The sequence below is a fragment of the Saccostrea cucullata genome, unplaced genomic scaffold (assembly GCF_032062105.1).
Source record: "Saccostrea cucullata isolate Sc308-1 unplaced genomic scaffold, CSIRO_AGI_Scuc_v1 ctg1985, whole genome shotgun sequence".
Classification (NCBI taxonomy): Eukaryota; Metazoa; Mollusca; class Bivalvia; order Ostreida; family Ostreidae; genus Saccostrea; species Saccostrea cuccullata.
Window position 1 is genome coordinate 107,334 of NW_026922474.1, and position 25,277 is coordinate 132,610.

Sequence of the window (25,277 nt, forward strand, 5' to 3'; positions counted from 1 at the left end):
GTTTATTTATATTCTGCTTTCTATTTCAGCAATTATCCTGAGAGTCATTGGCTTTAAATAGAAATGTTTCAACCAGAATTCGGTAAGTTTGTAAGGAGAAAAAAAATCTATAAAAGAGATATTGTCAAAAAAAAAAACATATCGAAATAAACAAATTATAATTATGAATTTGTATGTGTGCATGTCAACATGTTTTAACTACAAAAGCCGAAGCATATACATGTATCAGTCTATTCTAGAAAGATTGCATGAGTAAACTTAATGCAAACCATACAGGTAAAATATGTGATATTAATGAAAACATTCTTTTTATGCCCTCAATGACCAGGGTATATACAGCTGTGCACTTAGTGTTTATATGTCTTTCTGTCCGTCATTTAATCAAAGTTACTTTCAGGACCATTTTTTTTTTACTTAAACAGGATCTCTGATAGATGCCGCACACAAAATGCAGACCTAGGTCAAGTTTTGAGTCGAGTAAATTATTTTTGAAAGGTATGTCCCCTAGCATTGAAAAAATTCTAATCACTATTTTCTGGCCTTTTTTGTTGTGCTTGTATATTTGGTTAATGATTATTTTTTATACCCCCGCAAACGAAGTTTGGGGGGTATATAGGAATCACCTTGTCCGTCTGTCCGTCCGTCCAGCTGTCTAGCAAACGTGTCCGGTCCATATCTTTCTTACGGAGGAACATTAAAATCTACTACTCAACACAGAGATTGCCCATGGCCTAAGGGTGTGTGATGACGTTGACCAAAGGTCATTTGAGGATATTTCAAGGTCGCTAGAAGAAAAAGTTCTTAATTCGTGTCTGGTCCATATCTTTCTTATGGATAAACCTGGTAGATTTTAATTTCACACAAAGATTGCTCACTACCTAAGGATGTGTCATGACCTTGGGTCAAGGTCATTTGGGGAAGTTCAACGTCACTGGAAGAAAAATATTCTAATTTGTGTCTGGTCCATATCCATGGAAAAACTTGAATCTACTACTTCACACAAACATTGCTTATGACCTGAGGTTGTGTCATGACTTTGAACCAAGGTCATTTATGCAAGTTCAAGGTCACTGACAGAAAACTGGTCTGTATATTTCAAAGAAGGGAGGGCTTATTGCTTTGCTGCTGTCTTTCTCTCAGCCAATAATTTCTGTTCATTTCCTTTGTAGAGGTTGCATATACTGAATTAAAATTTGGAATTCGGCTTTATCATTATACATATATCACATGGCTTCAAGGGCGACATACTGGAATATTTGTCCATACATATATTACATGGCTTCAAGGGCGACAAACTGGAATATTTGTCCTTCGATGAAAGGAAAACCTTGGAATTTTATGTCACCCAATGCGGAAGGCACTCCTAGGCTTTCCTGTCAATGAGAGGCAAATATTCTGGTATCGTTGCACAAGAGGACATGTTGTATATGTTGTATGACATTTTTAAAATTAAAAAATTAACTGGTATCAAAAATACTTAAATTTAGACAAAATATCCAAAATACTTTCTTGATGTTGTTTACTTCTGCTTAGCAACCGACGTCATAAAATCTCAAAATGCGTTACATAAAAACAAATGAACATGATCAAGAGGGAGACATTTGAAAAGGTTATGCCCCTGGATTCAGAAAAATTCTAAATATGTATGGGGCGGGGAATGATAAGTGTTATGTGTTTCACAACCATCTCTTGTTCAGTTACATCCATTCATATAAGAGGAAATTTTATATTAAAGTCTCATATTTGTAGATGGCGAGTTACAGAGAAATTTTGATGCCACCTTGAGAGAGAGAGAGAAAGAGTGAAGTATATTGGGCAAGTATATCTATTGTTATTGATTGTATATCAAATATCTCTTGTTCAATTACTTTTATATAAAAGGATAGATTAAATTTATGTCTCATATTTGTAGATGGAGAGTTACAGATTTAAGTTGAAAAATCCATGAAGAGAAAGACATGACCAATATGTGCAGTAAGTATTTTCATTGATTATGTGTTTTTAGTGAAAAAGGAGAGGGCAATGGGTGTTCCTTTGTCTGTCAGTCTGTGCAACTTGATTTTCAATACTCTCTTATAACACCATACATGTATTTCAACCTTCATTGTTTTACAACGTAAATTTTCAAGGGGAACAACACTAAATACGTGGATAGGGGACTAGCATTTGTTATGAAAATTATAAACATAATTTTTTAAAATGAAAAGATCAAAACAATCAGATAACAACAACAACAACAAAAAACCCAGATATGAAAAGTTTTCCAGGGGGACTCAAGTACATACGTTAGGAAAAACTATTTCCTGTCAGACAGAAAATTTACAAATAGATGTAATTGAAGCTGGAACACAGAGTGCTATTGGTCAAGAAACACTTGGTGTCCAAACAAATGAATATTTTGGAGTTGATAAGTTTGTTCAGACAACCAATGAATGTTCATCTGTTTTATTTCAAAATGAGAGTGCTCATGCATGTACTACCCAGTCTTGTATTGAAAATGGTGTTTATTTATACCAACATTTAGATAGTCTCATTGACACCGTTGCTGAAACAAATAAGTGGGATAAAACTTATTTGCTGTCACTCATTGAAAACTTTCTCTCTGCTCTAAAATTATTGGGGGGAAATGAAAATTTTTTAATGCTGTGCTGCAAAGCTATTGCTGACAAACACCTTGTTATCAATTCCCCTTTGTATAACTTACTTTTAGAGCAGTTCAGTTTTCTCTGTTTGGAAAATACATCTAGCATGAGGTATTCTTTTTCAACTAAATGTATTTTCAAAGTCGCAAAAGGTTTATTTGGTGGAGCTGCCCTAAGATTTTTATCTGGATTTAAAAACGAAAACCAGATTAGGAAAGGAATTTGTACCCCTGGCTATTTTGATCCTGGAGATGCCAGTGTAATCCTTGCTGTCCCGTCTGAGTCTATTTTAGACAAGTTCCACCCTTTGAATTTTGAACTACCCAAAAGAATTAAACCTGGTGTCAATTTTGACTTTATTGAAATCAGCAACAAATCAATGCCTTCAACATCATCTCTTATCATGAAATTTGATGGCCGTAGAATAAGACCTGGATTTGAAGGAGACGATGTTGGTGATATTGATTTGGGTGGCTTTGAATCATCATCTGAAGTTTCAGACAATTTGCATTTTATTGACGAGAAAATAAATATTGTTAGAGGTGTTCTTCAGAAAATCAGATCAGAAAGTAACAACTTAAAGGAAAGTAGTCGTTTGAAAGATATCTTGCCAGATCTATTCCTTACCCTTGATTTGCTTAACAAAGTAGCTCTTGCATCAAGACAGCACAAAGAAAGTATGGATAAAAGACTTTTGAAATACCAAAATCTTGCAGGTAAAGACTGGATAAAGTCAAAATATAAGAAGATCATTTCTTACTTATCAGCTCTTTCTAGAAAAACATCTGAAATTCTTAAGAGCTCACTTGAAGTCAGAAATCATCTTTCTTCATTTATTTGTAAACTGCAAAACTCTGACAGTTTCTGGACTGATAGTTCATCAGTGCCACTTTCATCCATCCAAAATTGTCATATTTTAACTGAAAATTTTGAACAAGTAATTGATCTTAAAAACTGTGCAGATGTTCATTTACCTATCAAACAGAGATCTTCTGGTTGGCATGATCTAAGGTCACAATTTATGGTCACTGGTAGCACTCTGTGTGATGCTGCAGGTTTCAATGGCTTGTCATGTCGCAGGGCACTATATGATAAAATTCATCTTGGGAAGGCTATGCCACCCCCATCACCAGATGTGCAAAAAGCAATGGATCATGGTACAGACAATGAGATCAATGCTGTTGCAACAATTTGTACTAAAATCCTTCCAGTGTTCTATCCGAATTTGGATTTTGTAGAAGTTGGGGTATTTAGAAATCCTTCTTACACTTCAGCTCATTCTCATGTTGAAAGAAAATGTGTCAATGGGACTGAATCAAAAGAGTTCTCATTATTTTCACTAGATGGTGTTTTCATTCCAAGGAAGTCTTCATTTGTTGAAATAGATACAAGTGAAATAGAAATGTGCACAGAAATAAAATGTCCATACTTTAAAAAGTCTCCACATCTATTTGTTCCTCAAAGATATGTTCCTCAGTTGCAATCTGGGCTCTCTGTCACAAATTGTGATAAGAGTTTATTTGTATCTTTTACAGATGAAGTAACAACTGTGTTCTTGTGTTCTAAAAATGAAACATTTTTCAAAGACATCATGGAACATGTCAAATATACCTTTGTTGATGGAAAACGCACAATAAAATCAAATGTCTTTCGATCATTAAAGGAACAGAACTGTCTCTTGAGTAAGTCAGCAAAATTTTTAGCTGAGGTGAAAAGTGTAAAGTTATCAAAAACATGTTCTTTTACAAATCAGCGTCCCTCAGAATCTTTGTATTCAAATCATTGTAACATCAATGAACTTTATGGTGTGGGTTCTTTTTCAGTTTGTGATGTAGAAAATCTTTTGGTAAAATCCCTAGAAATACTTAAAGATACTAGGCAAGTTCAAAGACAGAGAGCAACTGAGAGTGTCACCTTTATGCTCTCTAACTCAGATAGGTTTTCTACAAATGATAGAGGACATGGTATTCAAATTGGGTATGTCCTCTCTGGGTCATCTTTTCCAGAGAAGGATGTGCGTAGTGTGGTTAATGGTTTCTACAAGTCCTGTATAGATAGGAAAGCTCCAGTTGTTGCCTTGGCCTTTGATGGACAGCATCACTGTCTTTTGAACACCTCTAATGATGAAAAGCCACTTACAGTTTTTAGACTTCAGAAAAACTGCTGGGATATTGTTAAAAAGAAATCAAAATCTGAACTGTTGAAGTACATTTTTGACATTGCTAAAAAAACTTCAGATTATCAATATACAAAAACAAGACAAGGAATCAATGTGAGTTGTCCTAGTTTTCACAGTAGCTTAATTCTTGACAAAAGCATTTTTTCTACCAGTGCTATGACAGACAAAACAAGTGTGACTTTTGATGAGCATACTGAATGTACAGAGACCATTAATGAAGCAGAAACAGAATCTGATGTAGACATTTTAATGACTGATCTCTATGTTGAATCATTGTTACAAAACCCTGTTTTAACAGAGGACACAGACACATCGATTGGCTCTGAGGATAGAGAATGTGAAAAAAGGTTTGAGAACTTTTCTGTTGAATCTGATGAAAATCAACTGATTGATACACTCACTAGTACATCTGATAGTGCTACAAATATTCCAGGTGTTAGTACATGTATTTCAATTCATCACGTTTCATCTTTGAGGGTGTTTTTAAATCATAAGTCTAAACTTCATTCTTTGAAAGATGAGGAATTATATGACATACTTCTAAATTCTGAAAAACTATCAGATAAATGCACTTCTCTTGATTTAAAGAGCATAATTAGGTGGTTGAAGTCAGTTTTCAATATGAAAAACATAGCTCTGTCCGGCAAGAAGTATGACCTCATCAGTAGAATTTATCAGAGTGTTACATCTGACAACTCTAAACCCCCAGTTTCTACGAAAATTTCCAAAAAGAAATTAAGAAAAGTTAAATCCTTGCTTGACCTGTCTACAAACATAGTGAAAAAGTTCAATAAATCTTCTTTAAATGTTATTGTAGCACATCATACTATGTTGTTAGAACATGAAAAATGGAAAAGTGAAAGTAATATTTCTTTCACTATGTCTAGTTTCCCAAATCTAGAATGGTGTTATGTTCCAGAATTACATCCTGAGAGTGACCAATTGCTTCTCTCATTTTTAGACTCGCACCATTTGAATATCAGACTTAGAATGTCCTTGATAAGGGATAAATTGACTTTTGTTAATTTCAAAGCTTGGAAACAAGTTTCAGAAGTTCCAGGATCTCCCTTGCCTATCCCTATTGTCAATGGAGCAGATCCTCAAAGTGAAAACTTTGCTCGAGCAATGTTTAGCATAGATGTTCAAAATTATTTGTCAACCATGGGTTTCTCAAAGGAAAGTAGCTATTGTGAATTGGTTAGGGATTTCATGCTTGCTAATGATGAACCTGGCATATCGGCACTTACTCGTCATCAGATGAGATTTGCATTAAGAAATTTCTTATTACAGTTTGTTGATGTGTATTCTTTCCCACCACCTGGTGACAATGTTAGGGGAATGCCTTTCCAGTTATTTGAGGCTATTGTTTCCCTTTCTGATGCTTTTTTACAGCTACATGCCTTAACTCCATCAAATACATACAACGTTCGTTCTGTTGGCACTAATGACAATGAGACTTTACATGGTATAGAGGAAGCAATGCTAAAACCTTTTGGGGGAGTACCAAGTGCTAAACAGCTCCAAGTTGTCAAGTCCAAAACAATGGAAGTCTCGGCTATATTAAATGATCCTTCCATTGATTTTCCCATAAGACATGCCCGTTATCCAGTTTATAGACACAAATCTTACATGTCTAATTGTACAGATAATTTAATTGACCACACAGCATTTTCTGTACCAAAATATATTGATGAAATATGTGTAAGGGATCACTTATTTGACCAACAACCCTCCAATGTTAAGAAAAAAATTAAGAAGTTGTCAGCATGGCGGGAACCACCTAAAGGTGTACCAGGGATAAGAAAGTATTACAAACTCAATGAAATGTCTTTTACCCTCTCAGATAGAATGGGATTTGCAGAGATCCCATAAAATATATTGTTCTGATTACTTGAAAGACTTGGTCTTTAGTTATTGCATCAGTCTGTGTTGTACATAACTTTGTTGATAGTTGATAGACATATAGTGCTAGTCATTTGGATAAGTTGGTCCTCTGTTCAGTGCATTTTAATGTTTTATTGTTTTACTATGGGATATGTCTCAACTACCTCATGAGCATCACTATGACAATTCAGTGCTGGTGATATTACTGGTTTTTAAAGTTTATTATTACCATGCAGTAGTGTTTGTTTTGTAAATAGTTTTGGTTAATAGTTATACATGTACTTTGCATTTATTATTGATATTGCAGTTTCAAGTAGTTTATCAATTGTAAGCATTTCTTCTTTGGTTGTAAATATTGTTTAGAGTTCATGTGTGGTGAAGTGTGGGGATATATTTGAAGTGCAGGACTAGGAAGAACTTCATTGTGGTTAAAGGAGCATGGAGTCCTATATCCTCATTACTGGGGGTACTTTAAAAAACTAGCAAATTTGTTGTTCATTAATGAAGAATATAAAAAGCTATAATCCAAAAGTCCAGAGTAGAAATATGTGAAAGCAAAACTAACTCACCAGTTTTGCCAATCCATGACCCCTGATATATGCCGAGGCGAACAAATTGAACAGTCATCCATAAAACCTAAACTGTTTTGTAAACAGGGCATGGGCCCTCTTATTATTTATTTGTTACATTTCCCGGGTGTGTTCAATTTGTTCAACTCTGCACTCATCATGGATCATGGACGGGCAATACTGGTGAGATGGTTTTACTATTTACATTTCTACTCTGAAATTTTTGGATTGTAGTTTAAATATTCATTAATACACAGCAAATTCCTTAAAACACAACAAAATTGCTACTTTTCTTTAATATTTTGGATAGGTTTTTTCACTTTTTGTGAAAGTGCAAGTATTTACCAATCAAACTCCTTGCAAAATTTGTGTCTACATTTATTTTCTTATGAAGTTTTCTTTTCAATTCAGGTGCATCATTATAGCTAATAGTTGCACAAATTATAATGGTGCAAAATAAATTTATGCATATATGGAATGCAGTCACATTATGTAAGTCACTGCATCATGTAAATGTCTATTTTAACAGCAAATAAAATTTTCATTTGCAGTTAATTTGCTTTAATTGGTCATTCTAGAAAACTAAATGTCTTTGAAGTAACACTGGATTGTGACAGAGACAGTTGGTTTCTAGTACTTTTGAAATGAGTTCTTTGTTGTGATTGTTGATTACTTTCTGATCTGATTGGATTGGATGAGGTGTTTTAATAATGAATTGATAGGTTTATCTTAAAATATGTGCTCGGTTGTTTTAGGATTTTTTTTGTTAATGCTAGAAAACTAAATGTCTTTGAAGTAACACTGGATTGTGACAGAGACAGTTGGTTTCTAGAACTTTTGAAAGAAGTTCCTTGTTGTGATTGTTGATTTACCTTCTGATCTGATTGAATGAGGTTAGAAGTTGTTTTTAGGAACCTATTTTCCTGGAGATGATTCAAAACAACCCTATATATAAATAGTGCATGTAGTTATGTGTAACATTGAAAATTTTCACCCCCAAAAGCATTGTCCATTGAGATGCAGCTGAGATTGACAATGATTTTCAAGGAGTGAAAGTTTCCTATGTTACACTCAACTAAATGCAATACTGCTGTATTATTATATTTTATTGGATATTTTCTACAAATACATAATATAACAGTGAACATTGAGTGCTTAAATTCTGCACAGTCAAAATTTTTTTTGAAATAACACAAATTGTCAAGCAATCTTGATTGTATTGTTTTTGCTGTGCTGGAAGGCGTGGCTTCATTATTCAGCGTGTACTATTGTTATAGTGTTTTTTAACAAATATTTCCTGACCTGTAAATAGTATTATATTTTAAAAAACAAGTTCTCTATTGATCAAAAGTGTATCACTTCACAATATATATGGTTGTATTAATTGTTTAATAATAATGTATATTGCTGTATACTATATTATTCATATCATTATAGGGGGGAAATAGTTTTTTATAGGCTTTATCAGAAATAAATAGGAAATAGCAGATTAAGCAAGCTGTAGTCTCCCTCTTTTTGGGTCTTTTTGGCCATGGGTAAACTATAAAGTCCAAGTAATAAGTTCAAAAATCATGATACATTCAGAATCATTTTGATAACCTAAATGCAATAAATATGAACCTCTACCTTTTCTCATTCAACAGTTAATATCAAAGTTTAAGTTTTTGGTACAGGCAGACTGACAGACAAATGGTTCAATGTTAGGACAAGGTGTCTTGTGAAAATAATAGATGCAATATAAATTAGTTTTAATACCATCAAGATACATCTTTAGAATAAAGTTTACCATATTAGTTTAACATGAATCTTTATAAATGAGATTCATTTCTACTGAAGTGTGTGCAGGTAGCAAAAGCACTAAGCTATAGATTACTGGATTAACTTTAGTGACACTTTGTGATTGGTCTTATGTATAAATATACACAGAGAGAGAAAAAGAGAGATGCAAAATGCATCGACAAATAGGAGTATTTTCATTCATACAAATCGAACTGAGCAATGTTTTATATTGATTCATTTATATTTTCCAGGCTATGCTACAAATGAATGATTCTTGAATGCATGAGGATTGGAATGAACCTTTCTATTCTTATTAACAAAGCACACTCATCATTTGAAGACATCTTCCTGAACCCAAGAACAGAAGAAATTTTTTACATCTATCTAAAATGCACATACTTATGTAACATAACTCAAAACAGGTGTTGGAAATTGAAATTGTTCCTGTATGAATTATATTAACATGTACTGTTTATTTAATGAATATTAGCATCTTGTAAGTGTATTCTGGTTGGGAATACATGTACTACATCACAGAAAAAAAAAAAACAGTGAATACAACACTTGAAAATGAACACAGTTTTTAATACATGCACTTTTAATACTTATTTTTGAATTGTTTGAATTTGCCTTTGTATATTGCATATTTTATCTTTATAACAGTCAAACATCACTAAAGAAAATAACGAAAAAATAATTACTGGCTTTTGTTAAGATTTCATATTGAATCAAAAATCATAAGAATAATGAAAATGCACAGTAATGAAATTTTTCTTTACAACCTTATTTTCACTGAATATTCTATTTAGAAGAAAACATATTAACTTGAAATAAGTGCATAAGACAGGATTCACAAACATAAGGCAACATGAAATTTGTGTAAGCTAGAGTATGAAGTATGATGAAAATATTTTGAAGAGTTTCTTTGAAACAGAGTTTTTATACAATAAAAAATAATGTCAAAGGTCTTTGGGAAGGCAAAGATAAAAAAATGGATAAATTATTGCTAAATTACCTAGTATCAGTACATTTTCTTTAAAAAAATACCTTGAATAGCTTATTGAAATTCAGCAAAATGCAAATCTTAGAAACATGGAATTAAGGTCAAAGGAAGGGTGAAGGTCAAAAGAATTGAATTAGTTGATTAACTCTCATCAATAGCTAGCTATCAGCATACATGTATAAGGCATGTATCATATCTTGAACAGTTTCTTTAAAACATTAAAACTGTACTTAAATATTAAACTAGAAATGTAAGGTCAATGTTAAAGTAAAGGTAATGGTCAACACTGCTAAAACAGTTGAATGGCTCTCATCAATTTGTATAAGCATATAAAATTTGATAAATATATCTTGAATAGTTTCTTTGAAACTTAGATAAAGCCAAGTTGAGTGGAAGGACAGACGAAAGTACAAATGGACATGTCAAACACTACATGTCCTGGCCATACTAAGGGTGATGCAGAAAATATGTCATTTTAAATATTTAAACATTATTTGAATTTTATGGAATATTCTATTGGTGTCGTATAAGTGTATAATTTGCTAATTATTTTTCTTCTTCATGCTTGAAATTGTTATGTATTACATGATCTATTAAAAACAGCTTTGTTTTGGTTGATATTTTGTTGTCTGTCAAGTATGTATTTTTGTTAATATTTGGATTTTTTCACTGTAAATGAATGTCAAGTATATTTACAATTTTTTATCATTCGCTCATTTAAAAAAATATTAATTGAATGTAGTTGGTAGATTGATACCTACCAACAACATACATTTAATATTTATCTGGTACATGTACCAACATATGTTAAAAATGTTTGGGTTTTTTTAATAAATGTTGTAAAGAAAAGAAAAATTGTTATTAGACCATATTCATTTTTTTCCGGTCATTTTATATATTATTATCATTTAAAATGCTAATAAAATGTCATTTTGATTGAACAAAAATATCTGTGTTATCATTCTATGCAATTAAACACAACTGTCAACTTTCAGTTTTATTGTTGTTTTTTTAGCTATTTAAATGGATAAAAGAAACTGACTATAATCATATATTTTTTTCAGAGTTGTCTTCCTTTAATGATATTTTATTTATACAACGAATGCTCCCTACAGTTCATGACCCTGAATATTGATAAGGTTAGGAGGTGTGCTTAAGTCTGTTGGATATCTTGAAATCCTTGAATTTAATTTATTTTCAAACCGCTGTCCAATCAGCTGTTCTTTGTTTGTAAATGATTTTTCTGAACAAGAAATTAGCAATACATGTAAATTAGAACCTCTACCAGGAAAATTTATTTGGACTAAAGAATCTGTTGAATTGTATTCTAAAAATATCAAGAGTCCAACATTCAGAGCAAGATTTCTGACTTTATTGATACTAATTATGAAAATAGTGACACAATTGTGAACACATTTAACACTATATTGCAAGATTGTGCAAAACTTTCAACAAATATGTGGCTAAAATACCAAAATTCAAATCCCATAGAAAAAAGAAACCGTGGTTTACTGAGTCATGTACTGATCTTCGAAACACAGTAAAACAATATGAAAAGTTAGTAAATCAATATCCTTCCAATGGTCAATATAGAAAACTCTTTTACACATACAGGTCTAAATACAGAAGGCTATGTAAACATGGAGAAAAATTATACAAACAAAAAATCTGTCATGAAATTAACAACAATCTTGATACAAATCCCAAAACATTTTGGAAAATGTTGTACAAACTATATAAAATGCAGAATATGCATAACAACTCTCCTGATCTTCCCTGTGAAATATTTTACCAGTATTTCAAAACACTGAATACTGCAAATAGCAATCAGAATGATTTCCACAAATTCATTACAGAACAGTTTAATGTTTTAAAACAGAAACTAGAGCAAGATGCTAGTCCCCGTATTACAACTCATGAAATAATGAATGCCATAAAAAATCTAAAGCAGGTAAAAGTACATTCATGGATCTTATTTCAAATGAAATGCTAAAAAATGGAGGCAGTGTATTACTAAAGCCACTACAAAAACTATTCAACTTTATTTTAAACTCAGGACAATTTCCTACTTTATGGAATAAAAGTATTCTGGTGCTCTTACATAAATCTGGTAACAAACTTGATCCCTGTAATTATAGAGGTATATCTATTACATCAAACTTGGGAAAACTTTTCAATAGGATTATTCATTTCAGATTGCTAGATTTTATTAAGGACACATCACTTATTAGTGAAAATCAAATTGGTTTTAAAGAGAGGAGCAGAACATCAGATCATATTTTTACAATTAAGACTATAGCTGATCATTATAAAAACAGAAAGCAAAAGGTTTATGTGGCTTTTATTGATCTCCGTAAAACCTTTGACACTATATGGAGGGTTGGACTTTATTATAAACCTCTGAAATCCAATATACACGCCAATATGTTCAATATCATATTTTCAATGTATGAAAATACAAAAAACAAATTAAGTTTACTAATGGTCTCAGTAAAACATTCACATCTGAATGTGGTGTTAAGCAAGGCGATATTTTAAGCCCATCTCTTTTTAACATTTTTATTGATGGTATTGTTGATAAACTTAAAACAGGCAATTGTGATCCTGTTAAAATTGGTGAAATCTCTGTAAATTGCTTATTGTATGCAGATGATATTGTTTTATTATCTGAAAGTAAAACTGGGTTACAAAATTGTCTGAAAATCCTTGAAACATATTGTTCTAACTGGCAACTACAGGTTAATGTGGAGAAGTCTAAAGTTCTTATTTTTCATTCAAATGGTAATTTTTGCATTAATGAGTTTACATATAATGGAAATGTCCTTCAAACAGTTTCAAATTTTTGTTATCTTGTATTAACTTTGAAGTGCAATGGAAATCTGAACTTAGCTATGTCAGTACTTATGGAAAAGGCCAGAAAAGCATATTTTAAGATTAAGAAGTTAGGATTTTCATTCATTACTAAAAAAGAAAATTCAATAAAATTGCTTTTGAGAAGCATAAAACAAAGAATATCAGATCAATGCGTACAAGAGGAATATGCAAAGATTCATAATTCATCGAAATTAAAATTTTATCAAGTTGCTTTTAATAATTTCAAACGATGCGGATACACTGATATATTAAAAAAGAAAACAGAAAGATCAATTATAAGCAGATTGAGACTTAGTGCTCATAACCTTGTCATAGAAAAAGGAAGACATTCTTCTAAACCCACAGATAAAAGAATTTGTAATATATGTAACACAGGGGAGGTTGAAGAGGAATTTCATTTTCTCTTCATCTGCCTTAAATACAATAATCATAGGTTAACTTTTGAAAGGAATTTGATGAATTTTTTCCATGATAAAATATTAAATATGTCTAATACTCAAAAAGTTAAACTTTGCTTTAATAGCCATTGTCCAGAAGTACTGAAAATAACAAACTCATTTATTAAAAAATATATTGCATCTAGAAATTACTGCATAACATAATTATTTTACAAATGATGTACAATTTAGCCATGATTATGTATAGCCTTACATTCTATACCAGATTATTGTCTAAATATAATGAACAATTGATGATGTGCCTTTGCCAATTATTGTAATTTTGTTTGTGTCAATAAATATTTGTATTTGTATTTGTATATACTGAAGCAAACAAAAATGACTTTGGATGCCCTCAATCCTAGAAAAGAGACCCCACCATAACTTCTCTTTTTTTGCTTCTCAGGAAATTCTGGTCTGGAAATCCCCCCTCTCTCCAAGAAAAAATTCTGTATCTTGTAACTGAATGTAACTTCGATAACGGGCGATAACTCTTCAGAATGTGAAATTTGCAGCATCGGATGACCTTTGATCCTTTAAACTTTAGCCTAACCAGTTCCATTTCAGACTATTTAACCCAAATCTATACCAGTACTTACCGACTGTCATAGGTCCCTTCAACTTCATGATGATAATCCAATTAAAACACAAAATAATTCCAACTGACATACATGCAATGATGTGTACACAACACTAGTACTGCATGTGCAGTGCTATCTAAAATGATTATGGTAAAACTAGTACTTAAGTTGGGTACGTGACGCAAGCCCAATGTGATGCAGATGTTCAGATACATTTATAGTACAAGAACAAATTTTAAAATTATTATTTAAAAAAGATGTTTTATCTTAACTTTGCCATCTAGGCCTATTTCCAAACACAGGCAAATAAGGTGTGTTTGTGTGTTGATGGGAGAGGGGTAGGGGTTGACTAAATTGATTGGGTATATATATATATGGCAGTTTTCAAGGTGTTTCTGCATAATCAAATACAAAAAGGTTTGTACATTTTGAAAGAAATATCAAAAACGCTTTACACCAATTTGAATAATATTATTTTTTTTGATCTAGAAGAGAAAATAGATTTGAAAAGTTCCAATTATGGGCCAAAAATTTATATACCCCCTTTATCAAATCTAATTTAACATTAATTAAATTCTGTTGTTTAATTTCAGACTGGTACGGAATTAAGAATATGAAATACCTATAAGATCGAGGCCCATGGGTCACATGGTCACCTGAGAATATTATGCTCAATTTGATGAATACATATATTATGTAAATTATTGAATTATATTGACTTTTTCCTTGGTAAAGCCCAATATGAAGGAGTGTGCATTTAGAGGCAATCACCTTAGTGGGGGTACTATTGTCTCATGACAGCATCTAGTTATTCTTTTTTTTTCTTCTACTTCCTAAATGCCAAATTTGAAGCCTCATATCTCACTCATTTCTTAATTGACATCGCTCAAATTTTCAGAGTTTGTAGACGTTACTAAACTCTATTAGAATGCGGTCTAAAATTTACTTCCAGTTTTGAGTTATTTCTTTTTAAACGAAAATGTATAGGCTTATATAAAAGCTCAGAGACCACAAAGGCTGGAACAGAAATTCTACTGACTTTAGATAATAGAAGGATTGAAGTTGTGCTCATCGTTTTTTTTTTTTTTTTTTTTTTTTGATTTCTGTATTCAAAATGGCGCTATAAGGGGTCAAAAATAAGAATGCCTAAAAGAGCGAAATTTTACACATATTTTCCTTTTTATCTTCTAAACTAAAAATATTTTGTTAAAACATATAGAACAAAATTTGTGCAAATTTACAAGATCTTTCAAATGATATCCCAGACAAAGGGCTGACTCCTAAATTAAGGGATCTAGAGGGGCCAACAGTTTTTTTCCAGGTATCTTTATTTAGTATTAAGAACTTGTCATACATCAATGCAATGAAGCAAAGTTGTTCAAAATTTTCAGTAAAATCTATGGCGATCATCAAAATACATCCTGTGATGTCATTTCCGGCCAAACCAGAAGTCAGAAAATGACTATTTTTGCCGTTCTTGACAGGTTTTTAGGAAATATTTGTCACTGGGAGTATAAAACTTAATTTTTCGTCCGTTGATGTCACTTCCAGTCGAACAGGAAGCTGCAAAATTTGCTCACTTTTGTAATTATCAACATAGAAATGGAAAATTTAAATCATTAGAGACATCATTTTTTTTCTTTTTTTTAATAAAAGTTTCTTCCGCTCAAACAGGACGGAAGACCTTCTAGTTGCTTTGCAACGAGCTCGGCTCTAATTGGCTTTATTTTTCTACACTCCCCAAAAATGCTTACATATAAATACTACTAGCGCTAATCATGGCTTTGCTATTCTTGAGAAAGAGATTTTTTAAAATATACTTTAATGTAAAACTTGAATCCCCAGTTGCGACCACATCAAATCCCTGGGGGTTATGATTTGAACACACTTGAATCTACACTACATAAGGATGATTTCATATAAATACCAATAATAATGGCTTTGAAGTATTTGAGAAGACAATTTTAAATGATTTCCCGATATATTCCTATGTAAAACTTTGATCAGCCACTTTAGCCCCATCCTACCCCTGGGGGTCATGATTTGAACAAACTTGAATCTTCATTACATGAAGATGATTCCAAATAAGTTTCATTTTTCCTGGCACAGCGGTTCTTGAGAAAAAGATTTTTAAAGATTTTCCTATATATTCCTATGTAAAACTTTGATCGGCCATTGTAGCCCCGCCCTACCCCTGGGAGTCATGATTTGAACAAAGTTGAATCTACACTACCTGAGGATGATTCCAGATCTAGTTTCATCTTTCCAGGCCAAGTGGTTTTTGAGAAGGAGATTTTTAAAGATGTTCCCTATATACTCCCTATGTAGAACTTTGATTGGCCATGGCAGCCCCACCCTACCCCCAAGGGTCATGATTTGAACAAACTTGACTCTACATTACATAAAGATGATTCCACATGAGTTTCATCTCTCCTGGCCCAGTGGTTTTTGAGAAGAAGATTTTTAAAGATCTTCCCTATATACACTTATGTAAAACTTTGATCAGCCATTGTGACAGCATTCCTACATGTATCCCAAGGGATCATGGTTTGAATGAACTTAAGTCTACTCTACCTGAGGATGCTCCCTCATGAGTTTCATGTTTCTTGGCCCAGTGGATCTTGAGAAGACTTTTTAAAAATGCCATTTATTTTTCACTTATTCATAATTATCTCCCCTTGATAGAGGTTGTGTCCCTTCATTTGAACAAACTTGAATTCCCTTTACCTAAGGATACTTTGTGGGAAGTTTGGTTAAAATTGGCCCATTGATTCTTTAGAAGCAAATGAAAATGTGAAAAGTTTACGACGACAATGACGGCGACGACGACAACGACGACAACAGATAACGAACAAATTTTGATCAGAAAAGCTCGCTCACTTGAGCCTTCGGCTCAGGTGAGCTTCAAAGGAAACTGTCAAATCATAAATATTTTACATTTGTACATATATTATAGGATTTTTAGCCGGGTTTTGCTGAAAGCAAATTCCATGCTATAGGCATCATGATCGACTGTCTTATTATGAATAGCACAGTAAACAAAAAAACCAAACAGCGTCAAAGCAGACCCTTCCGATAAACAAAATAGTTCCATTGCGAGATGATATTTAAACAATATATTAATATTGCATTTAGTTGAATGTAACATTGAAAATTTTAACCCAAGAATACCATTGTCAACAGAGGCAAAGTCGAGGGTGACAATGGTGTTCGAGGAGTTGAAAACTTTTCAATGTTAAACTCCCACAAGAGTTTCATGTTTCTTTGCCCACTGGTTCTTGAGAAGATTTTTTTTAAAAATGCCATTTATTTTTTCACTTATTCATAATTGTCTTCCCTTGATAGAGGGTGTGGCCCTTCATTTGAACAAACTTGAATCCCCTTTACCTAAGGATACTTTGTGGGAAGTTTCGGTTAAATTGGTCCAGTGATTCTTTAGAAGCAAATGAAAATGTGAAAAGTTTACGACGACAATGACGGCGACGACGACAACGACGACAACAGACAACGGACAAATTTTGATCAGAAAAGCTCACTTGAGCTTTCGGCTCAGGTGAGCTTAAAAGGAAACTGTCAAATCATAAATATTTTACATTAGTATATATATTATAGGATTTTAGCCGGGTTTTGCTGAAAGCAAATTCCATGGTATAGGCATCATGATCGACTGTCTTACTATAAATAGCACAGTAAACAAAAAAAAAAACAAACAAACAGCGTCAAAGCAGACCCTTCCGATAAACAAAATAGTTCCATTGCGAGTCGCTATTTTTTTTCATTTTGGAATAGTTTAATTTCACTTTTATCAAGCAATTTTATTGGCTGAATCATTCGGAGGAACATATATTATTTTGGATAACATGATTTGCCTACGTCACAATGAGTTACGTCAAAAATGTATTACTCCGCTTGACGTTACTTTTAAAATAATGCTCAATTTGAAGTCTTTTTCCGGAGGAAATATTGTCTCATTGTCTACACTGGAATTAAATTATAAGGAATGAAGCTAATTTCAACTTATGTTATCCGATATAAAAAAACTTGGGGCAGTTTACGCTTTTTATAAACCGCTTCGCGTATGAGACAATGTCTGTAAGAAGGTCATGCATGATTTTTTACTTATTTTCTTCTCAACTTAATGTTTGCTGTATTTTATTACTAAATATTTACATCCACTGAATATTTTCTTCTTTATTTCTTAAGAAAACCCATTGCGTTCATCACTGCATGAATAACATTAGGCATATGACCTATACAGATTTCTTAATCAGTGGCCGTTCCATCAATGAAACGTACAAAGACGTTCGCATCATTAACACAATAATTAATATTATTAATCCTACTAAAAATGATAATTTAAACAGATATAAATATAAACAATAAAATGTCTTTCTTTGTTTGTTATTACTGGAATGAACGGTCGCAGCTATTGCGAAAAAAAATTTACATAACTCAAACTCAAAGAAGTACGATTCTCTATATATTATGCTTTTCTTTATGTAATTATACCTTTTTGCTTAATATATATATATATATATATATATATATATATATATATATATATATATATATATATATATATATATATATATATATAATTTCATCACAACATGTATTGGTTAACAATCCTCTAAAAACTAATGTCCAAATAACTGTATCTCACTTCCATTCTGAATGACCGTGTAGTGTAGGGCAGCGTTGTGAGAATTCCATCGGCATGGAAAGCAAGTTTTTTTTTTAACTTGCCTAGATAGCCGAGCGGTCTAACGCGCTGTTCCTGTACTGCTAGGAGACAGATTCCGTAGGTCGAGAGTTCAACCTCGGGCTGGGGCGGAAGTGAGTATCCTTGTAAAAAAGTGGATTTCTCTGTGCTTTCTATATTAATATTCCTTCACTTAGGGCAGTTATACTAGTTTCAGAGTTGTTGTAATTTGTGCTTCATAAATAAAATTAATTTCATCACAACATGTATTGGTTAATAATCCTCTAAAAACTAATGTCCAAATAACTGTATCTCACTTCCATTCTAAATAACCGTGTAGTGTAGGGCAGCGTTGTGAGAATTCCATCGGCATGGAAAGCAAGTTATTTAACTTGCCTAGATAGCCGAGCGGTCTAACGCGCTGTTCCTGTACTGCTAGGAGACAGATTCCGTAGGTCGAGAGTTCAACCCCGGGCTGGGGCGGAAGTGAGTATCCTTGTAAAAAAGTGGATTTCTCTGTGCTTTCTATATTAATATTCCTTCACTTAGGGCAGTTATATTAGTTTCAGAGTTGTTGTAATTTGTGCTTCATAAATAAAATTAATTTCATCACAACATGTATTGGTTAATAATCCTCTAAAAACTAATGTCCAAATAACTGTATCTCACTTCCATTCTGAATGACCGTGTAGTGTAGGGCAGCGTTGTGAGAATTCCATCGGCATGGAAAGCAAGTTTTTTTAACTTGCCTAGATAGCCGAGCGGTCTAACGCGCTGTTCCTGTACTGCTAGGAGACAGATTCCGTAGGTCGAGAGTTCAACCCCGGGCTGGGGCGGAAGTGAGTATCCTTGTAAAAAAAGTGGATTTCTCTGTGCTTTCTATATTAATATTCCTTCACTTAGGGCAGTTATATTAGCTTAAGAGTTGTTGTAATTTGTGCTTCATAAATATATATATATATATATATATATATATATATATGTGTGTGTGTGTATATATATATATATATATATATATATATATATATATGTGTGTGTATTTTCTTTTTTTTATTGGGAAGGGGGGGTTATTTATTTATTTACTTGTGCGAGCTTTGATTTCTTTCTTTCTTTTTTTTTTTTTTTTTTGTTTCTTTCGTTTTAAAAGAAATTCAAAATCTTTAAAGACTTGTGCAAAATTTTTCAACATTGATCAATATTATCTACACATACTAAAGAAAAATACTCACACTGACGTTGCAGTGATATCGAGAATAAATAGAACCGTAACTCTATGGTCTTAAGGAATTAAACATTTTCCGGGGGGGGGGGGGGGGTAGAAAAACTTGATATCAACTTCTGTACCAAATTTCAGAATTTTTGTTAATGCCAGAAAATTAAAATTGAATCCAAATGAATTGGAGATATTTATAGGACACTAACACGCGCACAGAAATAGAACGCCTTGATAACAACAAGATACCTTGATTAGTTTTAGCTTACTACGAATCGTTTTCTAAAATGATCTGCTTCTTTTTATTCATTTTAGTCCAACTGGTTAAATAAAAGAGGGTGTATTTTTTAATACGTGTATTTTCTGTAAATAAATATCTATAAAGTTATCTTAGTCTAACCCTGCCAATTCCCCCATCCCACCCCACCACAATATATTCTGGTGATAGATATTCACTGTCTACCTAAATACACTTAAGAAATTTATGAAACTTTTTTACTATGATTTTTTTTTGTATTACAGAATATTTTGAACATCAAGATTTTGTCAAAAGAAAGCGTGTTATAAAGTTCTGCGACCAAGAGATCATACTAATGCTGAGGAGCTACCAGATACACTCGTGTGCCTGGATTCAAATTCGTGAATCTCTGCATGAAAATATCCATTAACTCTCATTTGAAACACAAAATATGTACAAATCATCATCAGTGAAACAAATTAATGACAGAATGTCTGCACAATTTTCAAAACTGCTTTCTATGTCAGAAGGCGACATTGAAAATAGTGTAATCAGTTAAGACACTTGCATATACCAGTACCTAATGGAAAATTTTAAAAAATCCAAATTACAAGTATGTCATCTCCGTGTTTTCCTTTCGAGTTTTGCTATGTGTAAGACGTTCCAGATGTTTAAAAATAACCTTGAAATAAGTTTTTCTTACATTTTTTTCTTTTCAAATGCATAGCTGGGTTCGGCCGTTTCAACATTGTTTGATTGTGACGTCACAATGTCGCTTCACGTCCACTGCCCTTCCGGTGAATTCCGCCTCAATTTCGATGAATATGTATATTTATCTCATACATGTAGGTGATACAGGCCCTTCGATTAACTTATGCTTTATCCACGGGTAGATGCTTTATCAATAGCACTTCCGGTTTTGACGCGATACTGTATCCCTCGCTTCAAAATTTATTTCAATTGTAACTTTTATTTTTGAAAATTATAGCCTTAAAAAATGAATGATGAAGAGAAATAATATCGTTTAAACAAGAAAAAAGACTCGTATATGTCAAAGAAAAGTCTTATTTTATCAAGGAACCTGTATTGGCTACTTGAAGACAGACCCCCCTCCCTCTTTAAATTGCTTTCGGAGAAAATAAAGACTAGCAGTTAGGTTATTGTTTTAATAATGCTTCTTTTTAATTATCATATTACGTATGCCTAACTAGTAATATAGGTGTAACTTACCATGGATCAACAACGAATCTACAAGAAGGCCTCTAGCCTTGCCTAACACGTTTTGTACTGCCATTGTACAAAGAGTTCATTTTCACAATCCCATGGTCCTTACAACTTTCAGTCAGAGGTTCGGTCGATGAAAAGCTCCAGCAATTAACACATAATGTTTTCAAAGACGCAAACAATTTAAATTTTGAACATGATCTGCATTCTTTCGAGGCATGTCAACATCAAAAGGTGCTAGATCATAAAGTTATTCGTCAACTAGAAATGATTTATGTAGTTTCACAGGGGTCGTCTCAAAGTTTTATTAAAACGAAAGTCGTTAGAGATAAATAAGTCATTGATAATTGTGTGATTTGATATTGGCTTTATCCAATGCAATTCTTTAAAATAGTGTAATTTCGCTCTGCTTACTATTTCAACTCGTTGGATGAAGCCAATATCAAACCTCACAATATAGATATTCTCTATTTATGAACTGTTTGCACTTTTATAGATTATAAAGGGACTATAAATAAAGTGTATAATACTTCACGACATGTTGTTGAAAAGAATGAGATAAAACTTGTAGATAAAATTGCTGACGCATTAAGGTAAGATTAAAAGGACAAACTTTATTTAATTCCATGGAAGTTAGCACAGCCATTCATACAATGGAAGAATCGAAAGAAAAGGTGCGAATATAGCTTACTAGTGGTATTTGGCGCAAAAAGAACGATTCCTTCATTTTGTAGAATCTAAATGGACTGATACAGTAGTATAGAAATGCAAAAAGAAGGATACACAGACAAATTGAAACGGTGAATCATATTGAAAAATATGTTCCATTCAAAATAATAAAGGAAGTGAACACTGCAGTTTTTTGCATCAGTAATATCTTTCTTTTTTCTGTTTCATATAAAATACAGGGAATGCATTTCGTTGTAAATCAGCTTGCACAAAATATAACTCTCTAGGCATGATCACATAGTTTCGGATCATGTAAATATTAATCCTTTTTACAGCCTGACATCGTGATGTCAGAGAATAAATGATACATTAAATAATCATGATAATGTTTGATTTCAAATTCTTTGTAATATGGAGCAAAAACGACAAAAAGAAAAAATGAGATCTGTTATATTGATTCATAGTCCAAGTTAATTTGTTTAATATGTTGCTTCGTTGAAAAAAATCATATTGAGAAGTATTCCTCATTGTAAACGACAAAAACGTTGAAGTCAGTGGCGGATTTAAGGGGGGGCGCACCCGGCGCGCCCCCCCCCCCTAAAATTGTCAAAGTTAGCGTAAATCAAATATGTCTACTTGGTAGACCTCATTTTCACCCTTCAAAATCTCTAGAATCCAGGAGCTTCCGGGGCCTTCGCCCCCTGGGCCCCCACCAGGGCTTTGCCCTGGACCCACTGGGGGCCTCCTCAGACCCCTTGCCTAATTTTGGCGCCTCCCCTAACTCCAAATCCTGGATCCGCGCCTGGAAGTGTTAGAACGTCACAGAACATTTTTTATTATACTCGGGAAAAATCCTACATAAAATAAAAATAATACAGGAATAAAAAAGCATGTCTCCTGTAGTTCGTGCATGTGTGTGTAATGGTACAGGAGATATTTGAGTGACAGGGACTCTGTACGTGATGAATACAATCGGTGAAGAAACGGTTAACCTGAAACATGTAAATCTTACAAAAGTAATTGAAAGACATATGCGCTTCAGAGTTGCTGATCCTCTGAAAGCACAGCTGAGTGGTCAAAGATATTAAAATGTTAACAAAAGGAAATTACATAACGAGAATAACTGTTACAAAAAAAAATTATTGTTCAGTGATAGAAAAAGGTTTTTAATGAGTAGTTATGGGACTTATATTTTGTTTAACGCGTACAGGTAGTATTTTTTAGGAATGTTATGTTTTTGTTGTTGTATTGAAGTTTAGTATCCTCTGTGCTTACAAACATGTTGATCTTAAAGGGAAGTAAATTTGTTTCGATTTAATCTAATGAAACAAGACTTCACAAATTAAGAGATATATATTTTTACACTTGATACAGAGCTTATTTTAAATTTCTTGAAAGTCGTAAAAGAAAGATTGAGTTCGCTCACTAACTTTTTAATTCGAACATCTTGCGTATTAAATTAAAAAAAACCGTAAACTTATGAAAATATTTTTTTTTTCTAAAATGGAATAATGATATACACTTTGTTGCAAGATACACTTTAAACTTAACTTATATTAATAATGAAAAAAAACCTTTCTTACTCAATGTTCTACTATTCAGTGAACATTCAAAGTTTTTATACCGGTCGCGGTAGCCTAGTGGTAGAGAGTTCGCTTCGTGATCGGGAGGAACGGGTTCGATTCTCGTTCGCGGCGCCGAGTCATATCTAAGACATAAACAAAGGCAGTGACTGTTCCTTCGCCAAGCGCTCGACCCTCGCTCACTACTCAATGGCCCTGAGTGCCGAGCATAGGTCTAAATTTGAAGCCCTTCACTGGTATAAGGCGACGTCTCCATATGTCTCAAGAGGGACGTTAAACAATATACAATCAATCAATCAATCAATTAAAGATTTTATAGGGAATATGGATGTTGTGCCGGTGTAACTTTGAATATTGACCCGAGCTGAAAATTGAACCGGGTGTGTTTTTTCTCCGTTGAAAACTGAGACCAAAAGTCGTTCAATTTATACCTGGGGTCATTTTTCAACGGCTTTATATTTTTTTTTTTCCTTGATGACCTCAACGAGTTGAAAATTTACCCTGTTGAATATTGACCCCATCTCATATTTTGAACATTATTTGAACTGGGAGGTTGTTTTACGGGAATTATCAGTATTTTTCACTGCATGAAAATTCGGCTTACAAAACAAGTAAAGATAATGTAAATTTATTATGTACACTACCTTTAATTGACTTTTCTGAAAAAAAGTCAATGATGTAATATCCCACATTGTCTTGACTTTATAAAAAAGTAAAGTTAATATTTACAACCATTAAACACTGTGTTTAGGATATATTAAATCTGATAATTACAGATCTTAAATTTAATCAAATACCATCTTCAATTACCTGAAAAGTTAACCATTTCTGTTTTCCGTTCTAGTCAATGAAGCCTTATGCAAATTATAAATAAGTTTTTTCTTCCAAGTCAATACTGCGGATATCTGGACATCATAACTAATGTATAAAAAGTAACAAAAAGTTGACTTTAACTTTGTTTTTTTACAATTCAAAACATTTTTTACAAACATAAGATCAAAAACATCAAGATTCCTGACAGTATACGATGCCCACATCCTATCCTGCAAATCACATACACATATAAGTATCCAAGAAAGAGTACATTTAACGAAAATGTTTTTCGAACTTGACTTGTTTTATAATAAAACCATCTGTACATTCTTGAATTTTAAGTTGTGAATCAACATAAAACTACTATGTTCCTCTCTCTTGTTGATATTGGTTTCAATGGAAATCAATAACTGTCAAAATGTTTTTGTGACATCTCCCTTTTCAGAGTCCAAAACTTTTCTTCCCATGCAGGCATTCTTCTAATGCTTTTCCTAAAAGAAAAAAAAAATCTATAAGTATATCTTTAGTTCTATGCTTAAGTATGAATATTTTCAAATTCATCTGTTATCAGAATTTACAATGCATGTACAATGATTAATAAGAATAAAAACAATACACAATCTAATTAATAAATAAAAATTTCATTCATGACTTTAACCTCATAAAGAAAAATTGTATTAATTTAATAAGACAAGTGGACCTTTTGTTATTGACATATAATATGAAGAATCAATGGGTTAGTTCATGTATCCCTTATAACAAAAAGCCTAATCCCTAAAATTACAGTTTGAGAATAATGTTTTTTTAAGGGTAATTAACAAAAATAAAGAACAAATCCCTGAAATATAAAGAAATCATAGGTTTTCCTGACTACTCGGTAGTCAGTT

At 32.6% G+C, this 25,277-nt stretch overlaps 1 protein-coding gene across 1 annotated transcript in view; it reads right to left on the reverse strand.

The window, feature by feature from the left end:
* The window catches only part of LOC134261815 (uncharacterized), a 35,791-nt gene extending 14,212 nt beyond the window's left edge, over positions 1-21,579 (reverse strand). Inside the window, exon 1 of the mRNA XM_062744211.1 lies at positions 21,332-21,579. Coding sequence (XP_062600195.1) covers positions 21,332-21,395 — 64 coding nt within the window. The 5' untranslated portion in view covers positions 21,396-21,579. The remainder of the gene's footprint in view (positions 1-21,331) is intronic.
* Positions 21,580-25,277: the final 3,698 nt, after the last annotated feature.